This window comes from Onychomys torridus, chromosome 10, assembly GCF_903995425.1.
Source record: "Onychomys torridus chromosome 10, mOncTor1.1, whole genome shotgun sequence".
In the NCBI taxonomy this organism is placed as follows: domain Eukaryota; kingdom Metazoa; phylum Chordata; class Mammalia; order Rodentia; family Cricetidae; genus Onychomys; species Onychomys torridus.
Window position 1 is genome coordinate 94,177,129 of NC_050452.1, and position 15,072 is coordinate 94,192,200.

The 15,072-nt window shown below is 35.1% G+C and overlaps 1 protein-coding gene across 24 annotated transcripts in view; it reads right to left on the minus strand.

Moving 5' to 3' along the window:
* The window catches only part of Adgrl3 (adhesion G protein-coupled receptor L3), a 763,485-nt gene that overhangs the window by 38,137 nt on the left and 710,276 nt on the right, over nt 1-15,072 (minus strand). For 2 of the 24 annotated variants that reach the window (XM_036200939.1, XM_036200950.1), the window contains exon 27: nt 13,714-13,755. The exons of the other annotated variants lie outside the window; for them this stretch is intronic. In XM_036200939.1, coding sequence (XP_036056832.1) covers nt 13,714-13,755 — 42 coding nt within the window. The remainder of the gene's footprint in view (nt 1-13,713; nt 13,756-15,072) is intronic. 24 annotated transcript variants of the gene reach the window in all.

Below are 15,072 nucleotides of genomic sequence, written 5' to 3' on the forward strand. Positions count from 1 at the left end.
TATAGACTTTTCATAGAAAGGATGCACAAGTGTTAAGTAAGTTCATAAAAGAACTGTGATAATCCATAGAGGAATCGCTTAAATAACAATAACACTGTATGTATAAATTAGAAATGGCCTCAACAGAGAATGCAGGGCAAGAGAGCCAGGAACCTGATTGATCACATGACAAGAGTAGCAGTATAAAATAACCGTTATTCTCAAAAACAGTTTGGTGGTTTCTCATTAAACAAAAGAGTCACCAAGTCATCCAGCTACTGCATTCTTGGGCACTGATTCCCAAGTAATTGAAATTCATATTCATGTGATAATTTGTAAATGAAAATTCACAGCAGCTGTATTTCTAATAGCCCCAAACAGGAAAGAGCCTGACTTTCTTGCACTGATGGATAAGATATTCAAATAGTCTGCCAAATATCTTACTATGGGATACTATGAAGCATTAAAAAAAAAAAATCATCATACACTTTAGAAACAAGCCAATTTTCTAAAGATTATACTAGAAGAGGATAGACAAATCCTAAATCTACATACTACATATAATTCCACTTATATAGAATGTATATACATATATACACACATATATGTACATGTATTGATCCTGTAAAGAGGAATAAATGAGCGAGTGCTAAGGATCAAAGATAGAAAGAGGAGGTACATAAATGTGGCCATCAGAGCATACCCAGCAGTCACAGAAATATGAAACGATTCTGCATATTGACTGTGATAGTGGAAGCAGGACTCTACTTTAGGATGAAATTGCACTCAACAAATAAACACACAAACACAATTAGCTACAAATAAAGCTAATGAAATCCGAATAAGTTTGGTGGAGCGTTGCAGATCAATATCCTGGTTTTGATCCTCAATTTCGCAAGATACTGGCATATGCAATAGCTCCACATTGTTTTATACAATTACATACAAATCTATAATTACCTCCTAATGAAAGTAAACTAGATTGAGTTAGCAATGCAAGACTTTTTTCCACACATAGGAAGTGTTTCAAAAGCAATAAGGGAACATTTGGCAACAGCAGTATTAATGTTTTCTAAATCATAAATCTTTAGTAAAATACTGGTAAACTAAACAAATATTTTAACCACAAAAGTGAGGAAATGAAAAATTAATTTAAAAAATCATGTAACCTGTCAATGCACTGAAGTTGAAAATATCAGATAGATCTTTCAGTAAATAAGTCATTGTTTGTCTCTATATCCTGGGTGGAATTTGCATAGAACTCAATAAAATGATTCACGAGTAAGTACTCAGAATTTACTGACTGAAGTTATTCTGTACATTCATTTAAATCCTCCCTTATTGTGCAATGTGAGAGGCCTGTTATCAGTCACACAACAGGCCTGTCAGGATGTTACATTTCAGTGAAGAATAATACATGGTTAAAAAAAATTTATTATACTGTCTTTAAGACAAAAATGGAAGACACTAAAGCTACATTTACATTTTAGTTTTTATGTGTTTGTGATTGTTTGACACAGGATTTACTCTATAAAACATTTAAAAAACAAATTGTATGTAAATAATGTCCACTACAGCATATATTTTATTCTATCACTTTCACGCCAAAAGGAAAGTTGATTTCTAAATCAAACAATTACCCTTTATAATTACTCTAAGTAAGTATTTAAATAAAAATTGAAAGATGTAACTTAAAATGAACTAATGTCAAAACCTTAAAAATAGAAAAATACTCCAAATATTTATATTCCTTCAAATATGAAAAGGGGTAAGGATTTATTCCTATATCTATATACCTTCCTCACACATTATCTAACAGGAATTAATTGGAAAATGAACTGGGGAGAGAAGTTTTCCTACAACATATTTATTGACTTTCTATAACTTAGGATGTGAAGTGAGGGCTTCAAGATGGTTCAGTTAATGAAGCACAAGCCATAAAGCACAAAGACATGAGTGTGACCCTCAGCCACTCAAGTGAAAGGCCAAGTGTGGTGGTGCTAGCGTTGGGGAAGTGAAGCAAGGGGATTCTCTCTGCAGCCTACTGCTTTGTCTGGCTAAATCAGTAAGCTCTGGGATCAATGAGAAACTACGTCTCAAAACCAGCCCTGAAATCATATACATACAGATAATATTAAATAGACTCAGGAGGTTGTTGTAGTTATACATTTACAAATATCACACACACACACACACACACAATTAAGGAAGTAGAAGCCAAGAATTAGAGAGTAGCAAGGTGGGTTGTATAGGAGGGGTTAGGGGGAGAAAATGGTTTAATTGTATTTTAATTTCAAAATTTTAAAATTAAAAAATTAAATACTTTAATAATAGTTAATAAAAAGGTAGCATATGTTCTATACACATTCATCCCTCCACCCAAAAAGATGGAAAATATCAGAGAAAGACACCTGAAAACGACGTGCTCAGGCCTGCCTTCACACACACACACACACACACACACACACACACACACACACACACACACGAATATTCTACACACACTGTACAAATGAATATAAAATGTCAAGTATTCCTTTGTCCTATAACAGACATATTTGTATATTAATATAAAAAGAATCTATGCAATACCTAGCAAACAAGCTTGATAGAATTATAAACAAGAAGCTGATGGTTCAATGGTTTAGTGTTTTTATTATTATTATTATTATTATTATTATTATTATTATTATTGTTGTTCATCTTATAAAAAGTCCAAGAATACAAGGGGGAAATGATAAATATTGGAAAAAGAAAGAACTTCTGAATGAATTCTAGTGAAGCTATTAAAGATTTTACCAATAATCCCTCTGCTTGTGCCTTTCCCAGAATAACATTCCATTTCAGTTCTCCAGGTATTTCATTTGATTTTATTTTTTAAAATTCTGGAGTGCACTTTCAAAGCACTTCAAACAGTGCAGCTATGAATGTAGGAAGACAAGCCGAGTTCCAAAGTTGATTTTCATTTCATTTCATTTTATTTCTTTTATATCTATTTTTACTCAAGTCCCACTAAGGGGGGAGGCTGGCCACATTGGCTGAAATGCTTTCAGGTATTAAGATAAGTATTCATTGCATAAAACAAAATTCAGTCTCACCCACTTGACTTTTCAGAACACTTCCTCAGATTTTGGAGCATATCAGAATCAGTTACTGATCACAAGTCACAAGGAACGACATACATCTGTCATAGGAGATTCATCTACTCTTTACACTATAATCATGAATACACATGAAAATAATTACTCTTAGATGAAAATGTATATTGTTCTTTATTCTGAGTAAAAGGAACCTTTTTCCCCAATCAAATGAGAATTACTGTCTACAATTCGGTTTTCTTTTCTACTGTCGCCAGCCTCTTGTAGCTCACACAGCATTGAGGCCACCGTTAGCTAGACACAAGCTGAGTACTACCTCAAGTGAAGGCTTCAGTGGTCAGAACAAGAGTGGGTAATAGCACATGATGACCTACTGTTTCACAAACTGCATAAAGACAGAGATTACTCTGGGAATGTGTTGCTATAGAAGAGACAGACACTATGTTAGCAATCAAACCATCGCTCTTCTCTGAATTTGCCTGATGTTAAGAAAAACAAAATAAAAACAAAAACCAACACCTCTTCAAGCTGTTTGGTATTAAGAGCAACCTTACTGGATCCTGTTTATTAACCAGTATCCGACTGAAGGGAGCAACCCTTTATGAAGTATAAGTACCTTGTTCGTTCACCTTGCCTTCTCATGGGGTGAGGCTGTTATACTGCAAGTGGTGGCATCGGTTTATGCAGAAAGAAACAAACATGAAATCTACATTCAGCTTGTTGCCAATTCTTGAACCTTTTAGATAAACAGCTGCACTGAGCCTGTTGTCTTCCATCTTTTTGTGTTCAAAGGTATTTCTATCTTTTCTCTGTTTCTGCCCTGCCCTCTCCAGTCTTTGGTGCAGCCTGTTCTGTTTGCTTCTGGCTCTCTCCCCAGTTGATGGAGGTCACTTTGAATTCTGAAACTGTTCTCCAGGAATCTTTCTACCTTGTCTCTTTCTGTTTTCTGGAACTGACTTCTGAGTTGTAAACTTCCCTTCTAGCAGCTGTGAAATTGCTGAAGACGTCCAAGAAGTTCAGTGTTTACAGACCATCTGTCACTGTTTTTTAGCAGAAAAGTTAAGCTTACCAGTGAGTTCCTTTGGAGACACCAATAAGTTGGTCTTCATGGGGACAGGAGATAGTAGGTAACTGTGTGAAAAAGTGTTTAAATGATACCCTATTTTTTTCACTGTAATGTAAACTCCTGGGAAACTAGATGCTGAACTTGTGGTAAAGTTCAAATGCTGTATATGAAGTGTGTGGAGTTCAATAAAACAAACAAAAATACCCTCTACCTAACTGATGAAAAAGTTACATAAGATTGATGCTATTTAAGAGTCGTGAAATCAATTTGGACTAATTTTTTAAAGGGTGACTTATTATTTTATGGGTATGACTGTTGGTCTGTATGTAAATATGAACATCATATGCACATTTGGTCCCTGCAAAAGCCAGAAGAGGTCATCAGAGCCCCTGGAACTGAAGTTATAGGTAGTTGTGAGCCACCATGTGAGTACCAGGAACCAAACCTGGTTCCTCTGCAAGAAAAGCAAGTGCCCTTAGCCACTGAGTCATCTCTTTAGCACCAATTTGAAATAATTTTTAAGTGAGCTCATTGGCCAATTTCCAATGGTAGTTTCTTGCTTGCTTCTAATACACTAGATACATTTACTATGGTTGTTGTTCAGGCAGAAAAAAAATATAGAATTGTTTGTAGTGATAAAATATTCTTCAAATGCTAATTTTTATAGTAGCAACAATGTCTCCAAACAAAGAAAACCAAAGTAGTTGCCACAATTCAAATGAAAAAAAAAAAAAAAGGCAGAAATTAGACTAAAAATCTAGTAGTTATCTAAAAATGTCTATGTCTTAATGTGAATTCTGGTCACTACCTCCTTATACCTGTACACTTGCCACAGAAATGGGATTTAGCTGTCTAGTAAAATGAAAAGGATTTAAGGATGAATTTCAACATATGCATAATAATCTAGAAAGATCCACTTTTACAGCCTTTTTTTTGGGGGGGGGGTTCGAGATAGCGTGTCTGTGTGTAGCTTTGCACCTTTCCTGGAACTCGCTTTGGAGACCAGGCTGGCCCCAAAATCACAGAGATCCGCCTGCCTCTGCTTCCCGAGTGCTGGGATTACAGGCGTGCACCGCAGCCGCCGCAGCCGCCGCCACCACTCAGCACCTTTTATTTCTGAAGGAGGAAATTTGAATAGCACACAGGATTTTCATGCTCTATGTTGAACAGGTCAGAGAAGCTGCTCTTAACAGTTATTTAGACCATCAGGACATAAACCTTAGAAAAGATAGTCATTTAAAAAGGATGCCTTGCTCAGCCTTAATGCAGTGGGGATGGGCTTGCTCCTACCTCAACTGAATATACCAGGCTTTGCTGACTCCCCATGGGAGCCCTTACCCTTTTGGAGCAGAGGATGGTGGGAGGGAGGCTGGGGAGGTGTAGGAGGAGAGATGCGAGGAGGATCTGTGGTTGGTATGTAAAATTGATAAAAAGAAAAAAAAACTTAAATAAAAATTAACAAAAATAAAAGGGTACTTCATTTGTTTTCTTTACAAATACCTGAAGATTGAAATCGATAACACTTTCTTCTGATGAGTGAACTTCAAATGGTAGACTAGGAAGCCCTGTCATTTCAATAGGCAGTTTCCCCACAAAACGTATTACCTCTCTCCTTCTGGCAATGGAGTGTGTGCTCTGGTATTGGGACATCTGGATGACAGTGTAACCTGGGCTGTTCAGTGTGATGATTATTACTGAGTCTGGAAATCTAAGACAGATCAGTATGCTTTCAAATTGTGAAGCAGAAGACAGATCTGAGACAAGATCAAAGTCTGGATCTCACTTGAATGTCTATTATCATTCAGAGAAATATTTCAAACAGCATTTCTTCTTGACAGCAAGCTAACAAAAGTATATGGACAGGGCCCTAAAATAACGTGACTGCTATTCTGCACTATGCCTCACACTTCCGATTTTAATGTGCTTATATTTTTATTTGATCACCAAATTTGGATGGCCAAAAATTTTGTGATTTAAAGTTTAATGCTTCAATAAAATAAGGGAATATAACTCTTCTTTAGGAACCACAGAACAATAAACCTCAGCACTCAACCTCTTAGTATTTACAGAGAGGATAATGAATATTCTGTTTGTTATAATCAGTTTTCCCTTGATAAGTCTTTTATTTAACTTATCCTCCATCCTGTTCATTGTGTTTCTCTCTTATATGAACATACAGTTTTTGGATTCAAGGCCATACATGATACAGGTAATCTTACTTGTAGATAATTAAATCAGTAACAATCAAGGCCATACATGATACAGGTAATCTTACTTGTAGATAATTAAATCAGTAACAATCAAGCATGTTTAGGATCCCTTGCAACCAAAAAAGGTTTCAACAGAACTTTATTTCCATCCTTCGATAAGTTCTCTAATTTATCTTCCACATACTTTTTAATTATTTTATATTAAGCTATATAAAATAGTCAAATAAAAATGTAAGAAGGTAGATTCGTTACAAACAGCTTTCTAAAACCACAGAGAAACAATTCAAAGACATTCTCTATCTTAAATATTTTGTTTTCTCCCCATTACTTTTCTGTATAACAAAGTAATAACTGTACCCTTTTCTCCCCATCTACAAGAAGACAACATGATCATTAGTCATTTCAATTTTGTAGGGTCAAGATATGTAATAGATACCTTCATATATTCAAGATGAAGTCACTTATTAAGAAAAAAACTAATGCAATCTGTCCTGCTCCTTTAAAATTGTGTAAAATAACTAACAGCAGAAATCTCTATTTTTAACGTTTTACTTCAAACTATAAATGAAGTCACAAAGTATCAAAGAAGCAATATTTTGTTGAAAGTCAAGATCTCACTTGCCATTTTTTTTTCTCGTTATAAACTGAACACCTGACATCTTGATTTATCACATTGTGCACTTTTAATAGCCAACAAGTTTGCTATTAAATTTTAATCAACCTGCCTATTAAATTTCATTCAAATGGTTTGCAGATACTTTGGTTTCTTTTAATAGCTAATCCATTTGCTGGGAATCTATTAAGATGGATTTCAATGACCCTTTCCCAAAGTACAGAATGGCTTATTGTTAGTTCGATATAAAATGAAAGACTCTGAATGTGGGCTGCAGCCTCTGCTTTATACTGCAATTCTAGCTTGGGGTTAGAAAATGAGGAATTACCTGTCCCAGCCCTTTAACTTTTCCTTAATTGGTTTATGTCCAGACTAGTAAGGTTTTCTGTAACCAATATTTAGAAGTCAAGTTCATGGGTTAATGTGTGAACAACTTCTACATTACAACACATCACTAGGACGCTGTCAGATTTGTTCTTATCAGCTCACATCCCCTGGAGCAACACTGTTTGTCAAATTCTTGCTGACACTTAGGAATGTCAGACTTGCATTTTGGTACCTCCTGTTACTGCTGTCCTCTGTAATCCACATTGCTAAACATGTTTTTCACCTAGAGTTTGTTTTCCAACCTGCAGGGGCTTTTGTCTGATTGTTTGTTTTGGTTTTTGCATTTTTGTGTTCGCTTCTGAATTACTGAATTTTATTTATTGATGTGTGGCTATCCCTTATATAACCTGGACACTGACCTCTTCTATATACACTCTGTATTGTTTTGTTTTGCTTTTAATTCTAAGACAACCTATGATTTCTTCTAAAGGTTCTAAAATTCAGTTTTCCTTCTCAATTGATATTTCCTCCATGCTGATGAGATGTGTGAGATATTCAGTGATGGCTTCAAAAGTCAATGGAAAAAACTTCGGCACAGAGTCTGGCAACTTAAGCCAACAGTGGAGGCACTGGGACTCAGAATTCCCCATGAAACTTGCTCACAACAGAGGAAGCAGCTGCTCTTAGATGTGACGGAACTATGTTCCTCTAGGGGCCTCCATTTTGTTTTTTTGTTTCAGCTAATTTCATTACTGCTGAGATCAAGTGTCACTGGGTAATCCAGACTGCCACTCATAGCTCTCTTGATTTAGATACCTCATTGATGAGGTAACAAGTGTGTCCTTCCATGTCAGCCAGCCATTCACTTCTAAACCTCACGTTTTGTGATCAAAGCATGTATTTTTGTGTTCTACTTACCTGGAAATTAGGACCGAGCACTTACAAAAAGCATATTGAGGCTGGGAATTAACAGGCTGACTTTTCTTAACCACAGAAAATAGAAAGAGTAAGCTTGAGTTCCTTTTAAATAAAAACAAATTATTAAAAATATACAATTTCAGTATTCATACAGAACTAACTGATTCATTTTCTGGGAGCCAGATTCTTGATAATCTACAAATGGTATGCAGCTAATCTTAAAGACTTTAATTTAAATTTTCATGTTTTTCGTCATTTTTACCAAATAGACTTCTGAACCAATGAAACTATGACTTCTTAGTAACATAAAATAGTTTACTAAAATCAAGATTATAAAGCTTTTAGTAAAATTCACTATTTTAATTTTTTTAAAAAAATATGTAATATATAAAATCACCTTCACAAGGCCCACTCTGAATAAAAATTGATCTATAAAACCGAAAGCAATACAATACACAAAACCTATGTCTGAAGAACATCAAATGTTCTCTCTTGTATATGGATTCTGGCTTTGAATGTAAGTATGTAGATGTGTCACTGAGGGAAAGACAACCAAACCAAAGAAGAAACAACTAGAGAGTGAAAGAGGTGTTGAAGGTGAGGGTCAAATGGGACAGGAACTCAGAGTGGGCTGACACAAGACAGGCCCAGGACATGGGGAAGTTCACCAGACAAATTAACAAAAGCAATTTCTTTTTGAAAACTGCTATAATGAAATCTGATATTATCTATGACAATCTTTCAAAGTATGCCTAAAATATGAATTAAAGAAAGTATGCAAGAATGGGGAGAATTTTGACTATTCTATTCAGGAGGCTTATTTTACATATCACCACCACCCACTATATTCGGTTTAGAAAAAAGGTCTTGAAAAAAAAAAAAAAAACTGTTTCTACTTTAAATCAAGACTGATTCTCTTCCTTCAGTCCTTATATACTTTCTAATTTTTCTTAATCCACAAATAGCCTCCTGTGGTTACATATTCCCCTCTATAATACTAGTTACTGTGTTACAAAGGAACCATATTTTTAGTATAAAAAATTATGTAAAAAAATATGATGAAAACATCAGAGAATCTATTAAACATATACTTGGTATACTGAAAGTTAGACACAGTTAGTGAATTTTATGCCTTTGTTTAAAACTTAATAATGCTATTTTAGTTGGATATGGTATAACTATAGATAAGTATTTTTCCTAATCATATGTCACCTTTCACATATTAATTTGTGTGACAGAGTTAATTCCTATTTACTTCAAAATTATGTCTGGTTGTCATATTAGGTAATTAAAAATAAAGGTCACTTAGAAATACATTCTTGAAGAAGGCATATTTATTGTAATCTGTGGGAGGCAGAGGCTTCTGGGAGAAAGTAGGTCTGGGACTGTGCTCTGCCCCGGCTTTGGCCTGTCTTCTTCTGATTCTAGGTGCCGTGAGTGACCAGCTTTTCCCTCTCTCTTGTCCTTCCATAATGGTCAGGTCTGTCATGGGCTTGAAATCTATGGAGGCAACTGGCTTTGATGGCAACCACTGCGGCCAGGGACCAACCCACATCTCCATTGTCCTCTTGGACATTCAGCATAACAATGAAAAGTGAGCACAGAACGTCAGGGGGATTGTTTCCTTTAAATGAAAGAATGCCTCCATTTCCTACGTTGCATTCTCCCCTTGGCCCTAAAAAGGGCAATGTTCAAACCAACAAAAAACCTAAATCATACCTTTATAAAATGATAGTAAATGTAGAAACATCTCAAAGGTAAGTAAAAAGGCTGCAGAGCACTTATACTAACAACTTACCAAATTGTAGCCTGATTTTAGTTCAGGAGAGAAACAGACAATGCAGTAAGCTGATTAGTCATTGATAGAGAACTTTCTTTGTAAAGGGATCTATGAAAGCTTCAAGGAATAGAATAATAATAACAAATACAAACTGCTCACTACTGTACAGTTTTTCCATGAGACTAGATTATCTGAAGGAACTATATCACAGGTCAACGGTGAAGAGGAGCAGAAAGAGCGCTGAGTAACTGCTCAGAAACACTTTCTCTCTTGCTCCTGCCAAGAAGTTAAAGCAAATAGCTCTACCTAACTGACTGAAACTGATAGGTAATGTTCTTCCTCTTGCCAGTGGAAGGGTATTTGCTCTGACCACATTTGGCCTCCTTAATCTAGGGATCACGGTAATACCATGACTCCTCTATTTGACCCAGTTTCTCACCTTTAAAATCTGTGGTTATGCTGCTGCACGTCATTAATTCTCTAACAGGAAAGTGTTTTCTAAGAGAGAATTCTTTCTCTCATTGTACCTTTTTGAGGTTTTTATTCATGACATATACAAAGAAGAAATTGACATAGAAAGTCCTCATCCCTATAGTAATAGAAATGGCAAAGCTACTAGAATAAATATAATAGTAGAAAAGCTGAGTTACGCCCCAGAATACTCGTTTGCTCCTCATAATGCCTGTTCATAACAAAAAGTATGTTAGGCATTCTGCTCTGATTTATGAAGCTATGCTACCACTATCAGCAGATTATTAAATTGTTTTGCAAACTTCAAAAGTAGATGTCAGATTATATTAGGAGCTGGTTAATATTTACAGTGAGTGATTTTATAATCCTTCAGAACAGCAAGGCTTTGGGGCAATATCACTTATTTTATGCACATAAATCAAATCATATTTACTGATATCAATGAAGTGCACTGAGTGCATGTGCAGTTTTACTCTAGTAGCTTTAATTTATATAAATCATTAATCACAGTCAAACACCCCTTATATTTGTTCATTTGCATTTACTTTAAAAGCATAAAAACAAAATATGTTTAGAAGCCTGAATATTAATAAGGTAGCAGGTGATTTATTGTGAAGTCGCTTCTGCTTCAGTGGCCAACCTCCTGAGAAAGACAGTAGGGGCTCTGAGAAGACATGAGTTAAAAACGCGTGGAGTCACATGCCTGCTCTGCTACATAAAGGTTATTTAGCAAGGCTGTCTGAATTGAACTAGTGTTCCCTAAGCTTCTGGTGGGTAGGGTAGGGTTTGGAAATAAACAGGAGACAGTGTTTGCCTATATCATGATATAAGAAAGGAAAAAATACATTATCTTTATTTGGTTGATACTAAAATAGAGCTCAAAATGGAAAACAGGAATAGATAGATGTAATTTGCATTTTTCCAATTTAGAATAGCTAATTCATCATAATTATTTGTTTGTTTACTTATTTTATTATTTATTTATGTATTTAATTTTTACTGTCCTCAACCTGGGATCATCTTAGGTAAATTATCACTATTTGTTCTACATGGCATTTGGGGAACCAACTCATTCAACCCACCTTTTTCTGGATAACAAAAGGGAAAAGAAACCCTGAGCAGTGAACATTGAATTTTTATGTCTGGTTCCTTGAGATACTGGGAAGAATCAGTTTTCATTCCATTTAGATTCTTATTCCATGGACTCTGAGAGATGAATCCCTTTGCTAGAAGTCACTGAATTGAACTGTGTAATTCTTAGAACTAGTGTGTGAGGCAACAGAATCCAGTCAGGACTTGCAAATGTCTCCCCCGTGGCAATCTTTCCCCATTTCACCAGCAATGCTGCTAGCAGGGCAGGCCAGCTTTTAAGAGGTTGGTAACTATATTCTTACAAATCTGTGAACATAAAAAGGTTGTCACAGGCCATCATAATTTTACTGACTACATACATGTATTAAGAATGTTTGTGCAGACTGATACAACACTGAACCCTGGAATAAGAATCTACCTGTATCAGTAAATACATGCTACACATGTAAAGAACATTATCTGAACATGAAACAATTCAACATGGCTTAAATATAGCCTTTCTGCTTAAATCTCCATGTATAACATTTAGATCATATTCACTTGTGTGGTAGGTTGACAAAACGGAAGTAGAAAAGTAAGGGAGAAATAAAAGCTTAGGATACTAACCAAGTCATTTCTCCATAAGGAAAAAAAATGGTTTTTTCTAATTCAGAAGAACTCCAGTTTTGAAATTACTGTGAGGTGGGGTTAGGTTTGAGACACCCACCACATTGGAGGAGCTAAATTGAAAACCTTCATTATAAACAAAAATGTCTGAACTCAATTAATTCAATAGAAGGTAAACTAAATGTAATTTTAATACTTGTTATAACAAAAACATAATAAAATCTCATTTCAGAATCTCAGTTTCTATTTAATGCAAAATTTTGGATTAAACTCAAGTTTCAGTTACTGTTGATCATATTATCTTACGATTACTCAAGGTGAGATTTCCTAAGAGGTGGTGAGCAGGAGTTATGTGTGAAAGAGATAAGTACACTGCCTGCCCACCAGGGCAAGCATGCAGGGGCATGCAGTGAAAGCGTGCAGGGGCGGAGAGAAATTCTGATTTATTTGTATGTAGTCTTGGGAGGAGCTGGGGCAGAGCACAGCCGTAGCCTCCCAACAAAATAGTAAATATTTAAGTAAACCAGTAAAGGAACCCTTTGGCTGACAATCAAGCTTGTCGAAAATTTGGCTTCTCTTGGAATTACTCTCAGCTGAAACTCTACATTCACTATACAGCTTGTCTACAGGTCCCTCTTCCATTTGGGATAGTGGCATCAGAAATGTTACATGGGTAGTGCTTCTGGCTGCATGAAGGGCAGATTTGCCCGGGTGTGCAACACTATGCCAAGCACATGGGAAATTAAAAAAAAAAAAAAAAAAAAACCTTTTTGAAATGTTTAGGGAATATTTATGGAAAAAAATTTCATGATTTCTGATAGTCAAAGTACAAACCTAAATGAACATTTTTAAAAGACCAGTGGGCAAACAACAGGCTTGCAAAGAGACTATATAAGACTTTACATGGAAAATTAACAATAAATTTTCAGGGTTTTATATAACACCTACAAATAAAGTCCAAATAGCAATCAAACTTGTTATACTGTGAAATCTAAAAAGATATCTGATATAGTCAATATATATAATGCAACAGGATGATTAAGAAAAGAATATCTCAGTTGGAAAAAAACAGACAAATTAACAAAACCCAAACACTAACAAAAAATAGTAAAAGTGTCTCTATTCTGTATGACAGACTCTTCATCCTGAGATGGTGTGACTGTTTGAAAGAACATAGGTTAAGACATACAAATTATAAAATGATACTCCTCTGATATAATGAGCAGTAATATAATATGAAAGAAAACCTAAATTAAAAATAAAAAATTCTTAAAACCATAGCTTATAGTTCCCAAGGGTCAGTGCTCTTAAAGTTAAAAAAAAAAAAAACTGTGCATATCTAATTAAGATATGGAATTAAAATTTCTACATTTCATAGCTGAACCTAAGAATGAATGGGAGGTTAGAATATATGAAGATGCAAAGATGTAGTATCTAAGATGTTTATTTTAATGATAGAGGATATAATCTGTAGAGTACACAGATGTGGTTCATTATATTGTTGAGGTGACTGACGTGTCTATTTGGAAATATGAATCTTGGATGTCACATACCTAAATATGTTACACACGCCTGAATGCAGGGAAGATAAGATCCTGGGGAATAAGACAAGATTAAAGAAGGAGGTTAAAGACTATCTTTAGAGAAATATTATGAAGAAATAAAATTTCAAAGTATTCTAATCATGTGAGATTTTAAAAAATAATGGGATGAGTTGGGGAGGTTCTTCTGAGGCTCTCTTCCTAGTTAGATGCTGTTTGGCAGTTGATGGTTATGGGAATGAGGAAGAACCACTTCTCCTCAAGAGTATGGTCACTTGAAGGTTGTTCTGTACCCCTAAGGATAATCTCAGACCCATGAGCATATGGTCAGCATTAACTGAACTTGCTAACTTAAAATAATAAAAACAAATAAAATCTGAAGACATGAACTTAGAGGGAGATGAGATAGGTGGTCCTGGAGCAAGGTGGGAAGAGAATGAGGGGTCTGACTGGGATACATGGTATACATGTATAAAAATTTCAAAGAAAAAAGCAGATGAGAATAAACTAGAGTTCCTCAGTTTGTGTCACACCAGTTTATAATCAAGAAAAGCCCCATGACTTCCAGCACCACTAATATTGCAAATAAAATGAAGAATATATATCTTGAAAAGATCCCAAACTGAACATATGTCAAATAAAACACTAATATTCACTTTCCCCTAGGTCATTGCCAAAATAATTTATTCTTGTTATAAGAATTTTAGACTCTGAAATTAACAGCTTCATTAAATACCTTCAGAATGGCAATCTTAATGAACACACTAACATATAAAATCAGTCAGTACAAAATAGGTTCATTTCCTTTAAATGTATTTCAAATTGGCCCAGTCATGCTCAGATCACTGTAGTCAAAATTGATGAAATTTGAGGGGACTAGTGGAAAAGAAAAAAATCGATATTATGTAATGTGTTTGACTTTAATGTTACAAAAATAGCTCATGAAAGCATTTATTACTGAACTTACATAGCATAGTTTCTTTAAATTACATCTGATCACAACACTAGACAAAATTAATTAATTCACACAGTGTATCCATCCTCAAAATAGGCCAAAAGACTAGTGTATCATTCAAATCCTATTTTCTCAATCTTTGTAAACAAAAACTCTTCCATGGCTGCTGGGATCTCTGGAATCTAGATACCTTGTTAGTTTCTTATTGATAAAGCTACTTTTCTTTGTAGGATCAAAGTGCAAAACCTCTACAGATGGCATTATTTTACATCAAAGAACATCGGTCATATAGGCAGCAAATTAATTTCAAGGCCACTGAGGCGTGAGTGATGATTCATGGAGGAACGTGAGAAAACACTGATGTTTCTGTAAATTTTCATGAAGAAAACCTGAGAGGAACTTTCTAAATGAGCATA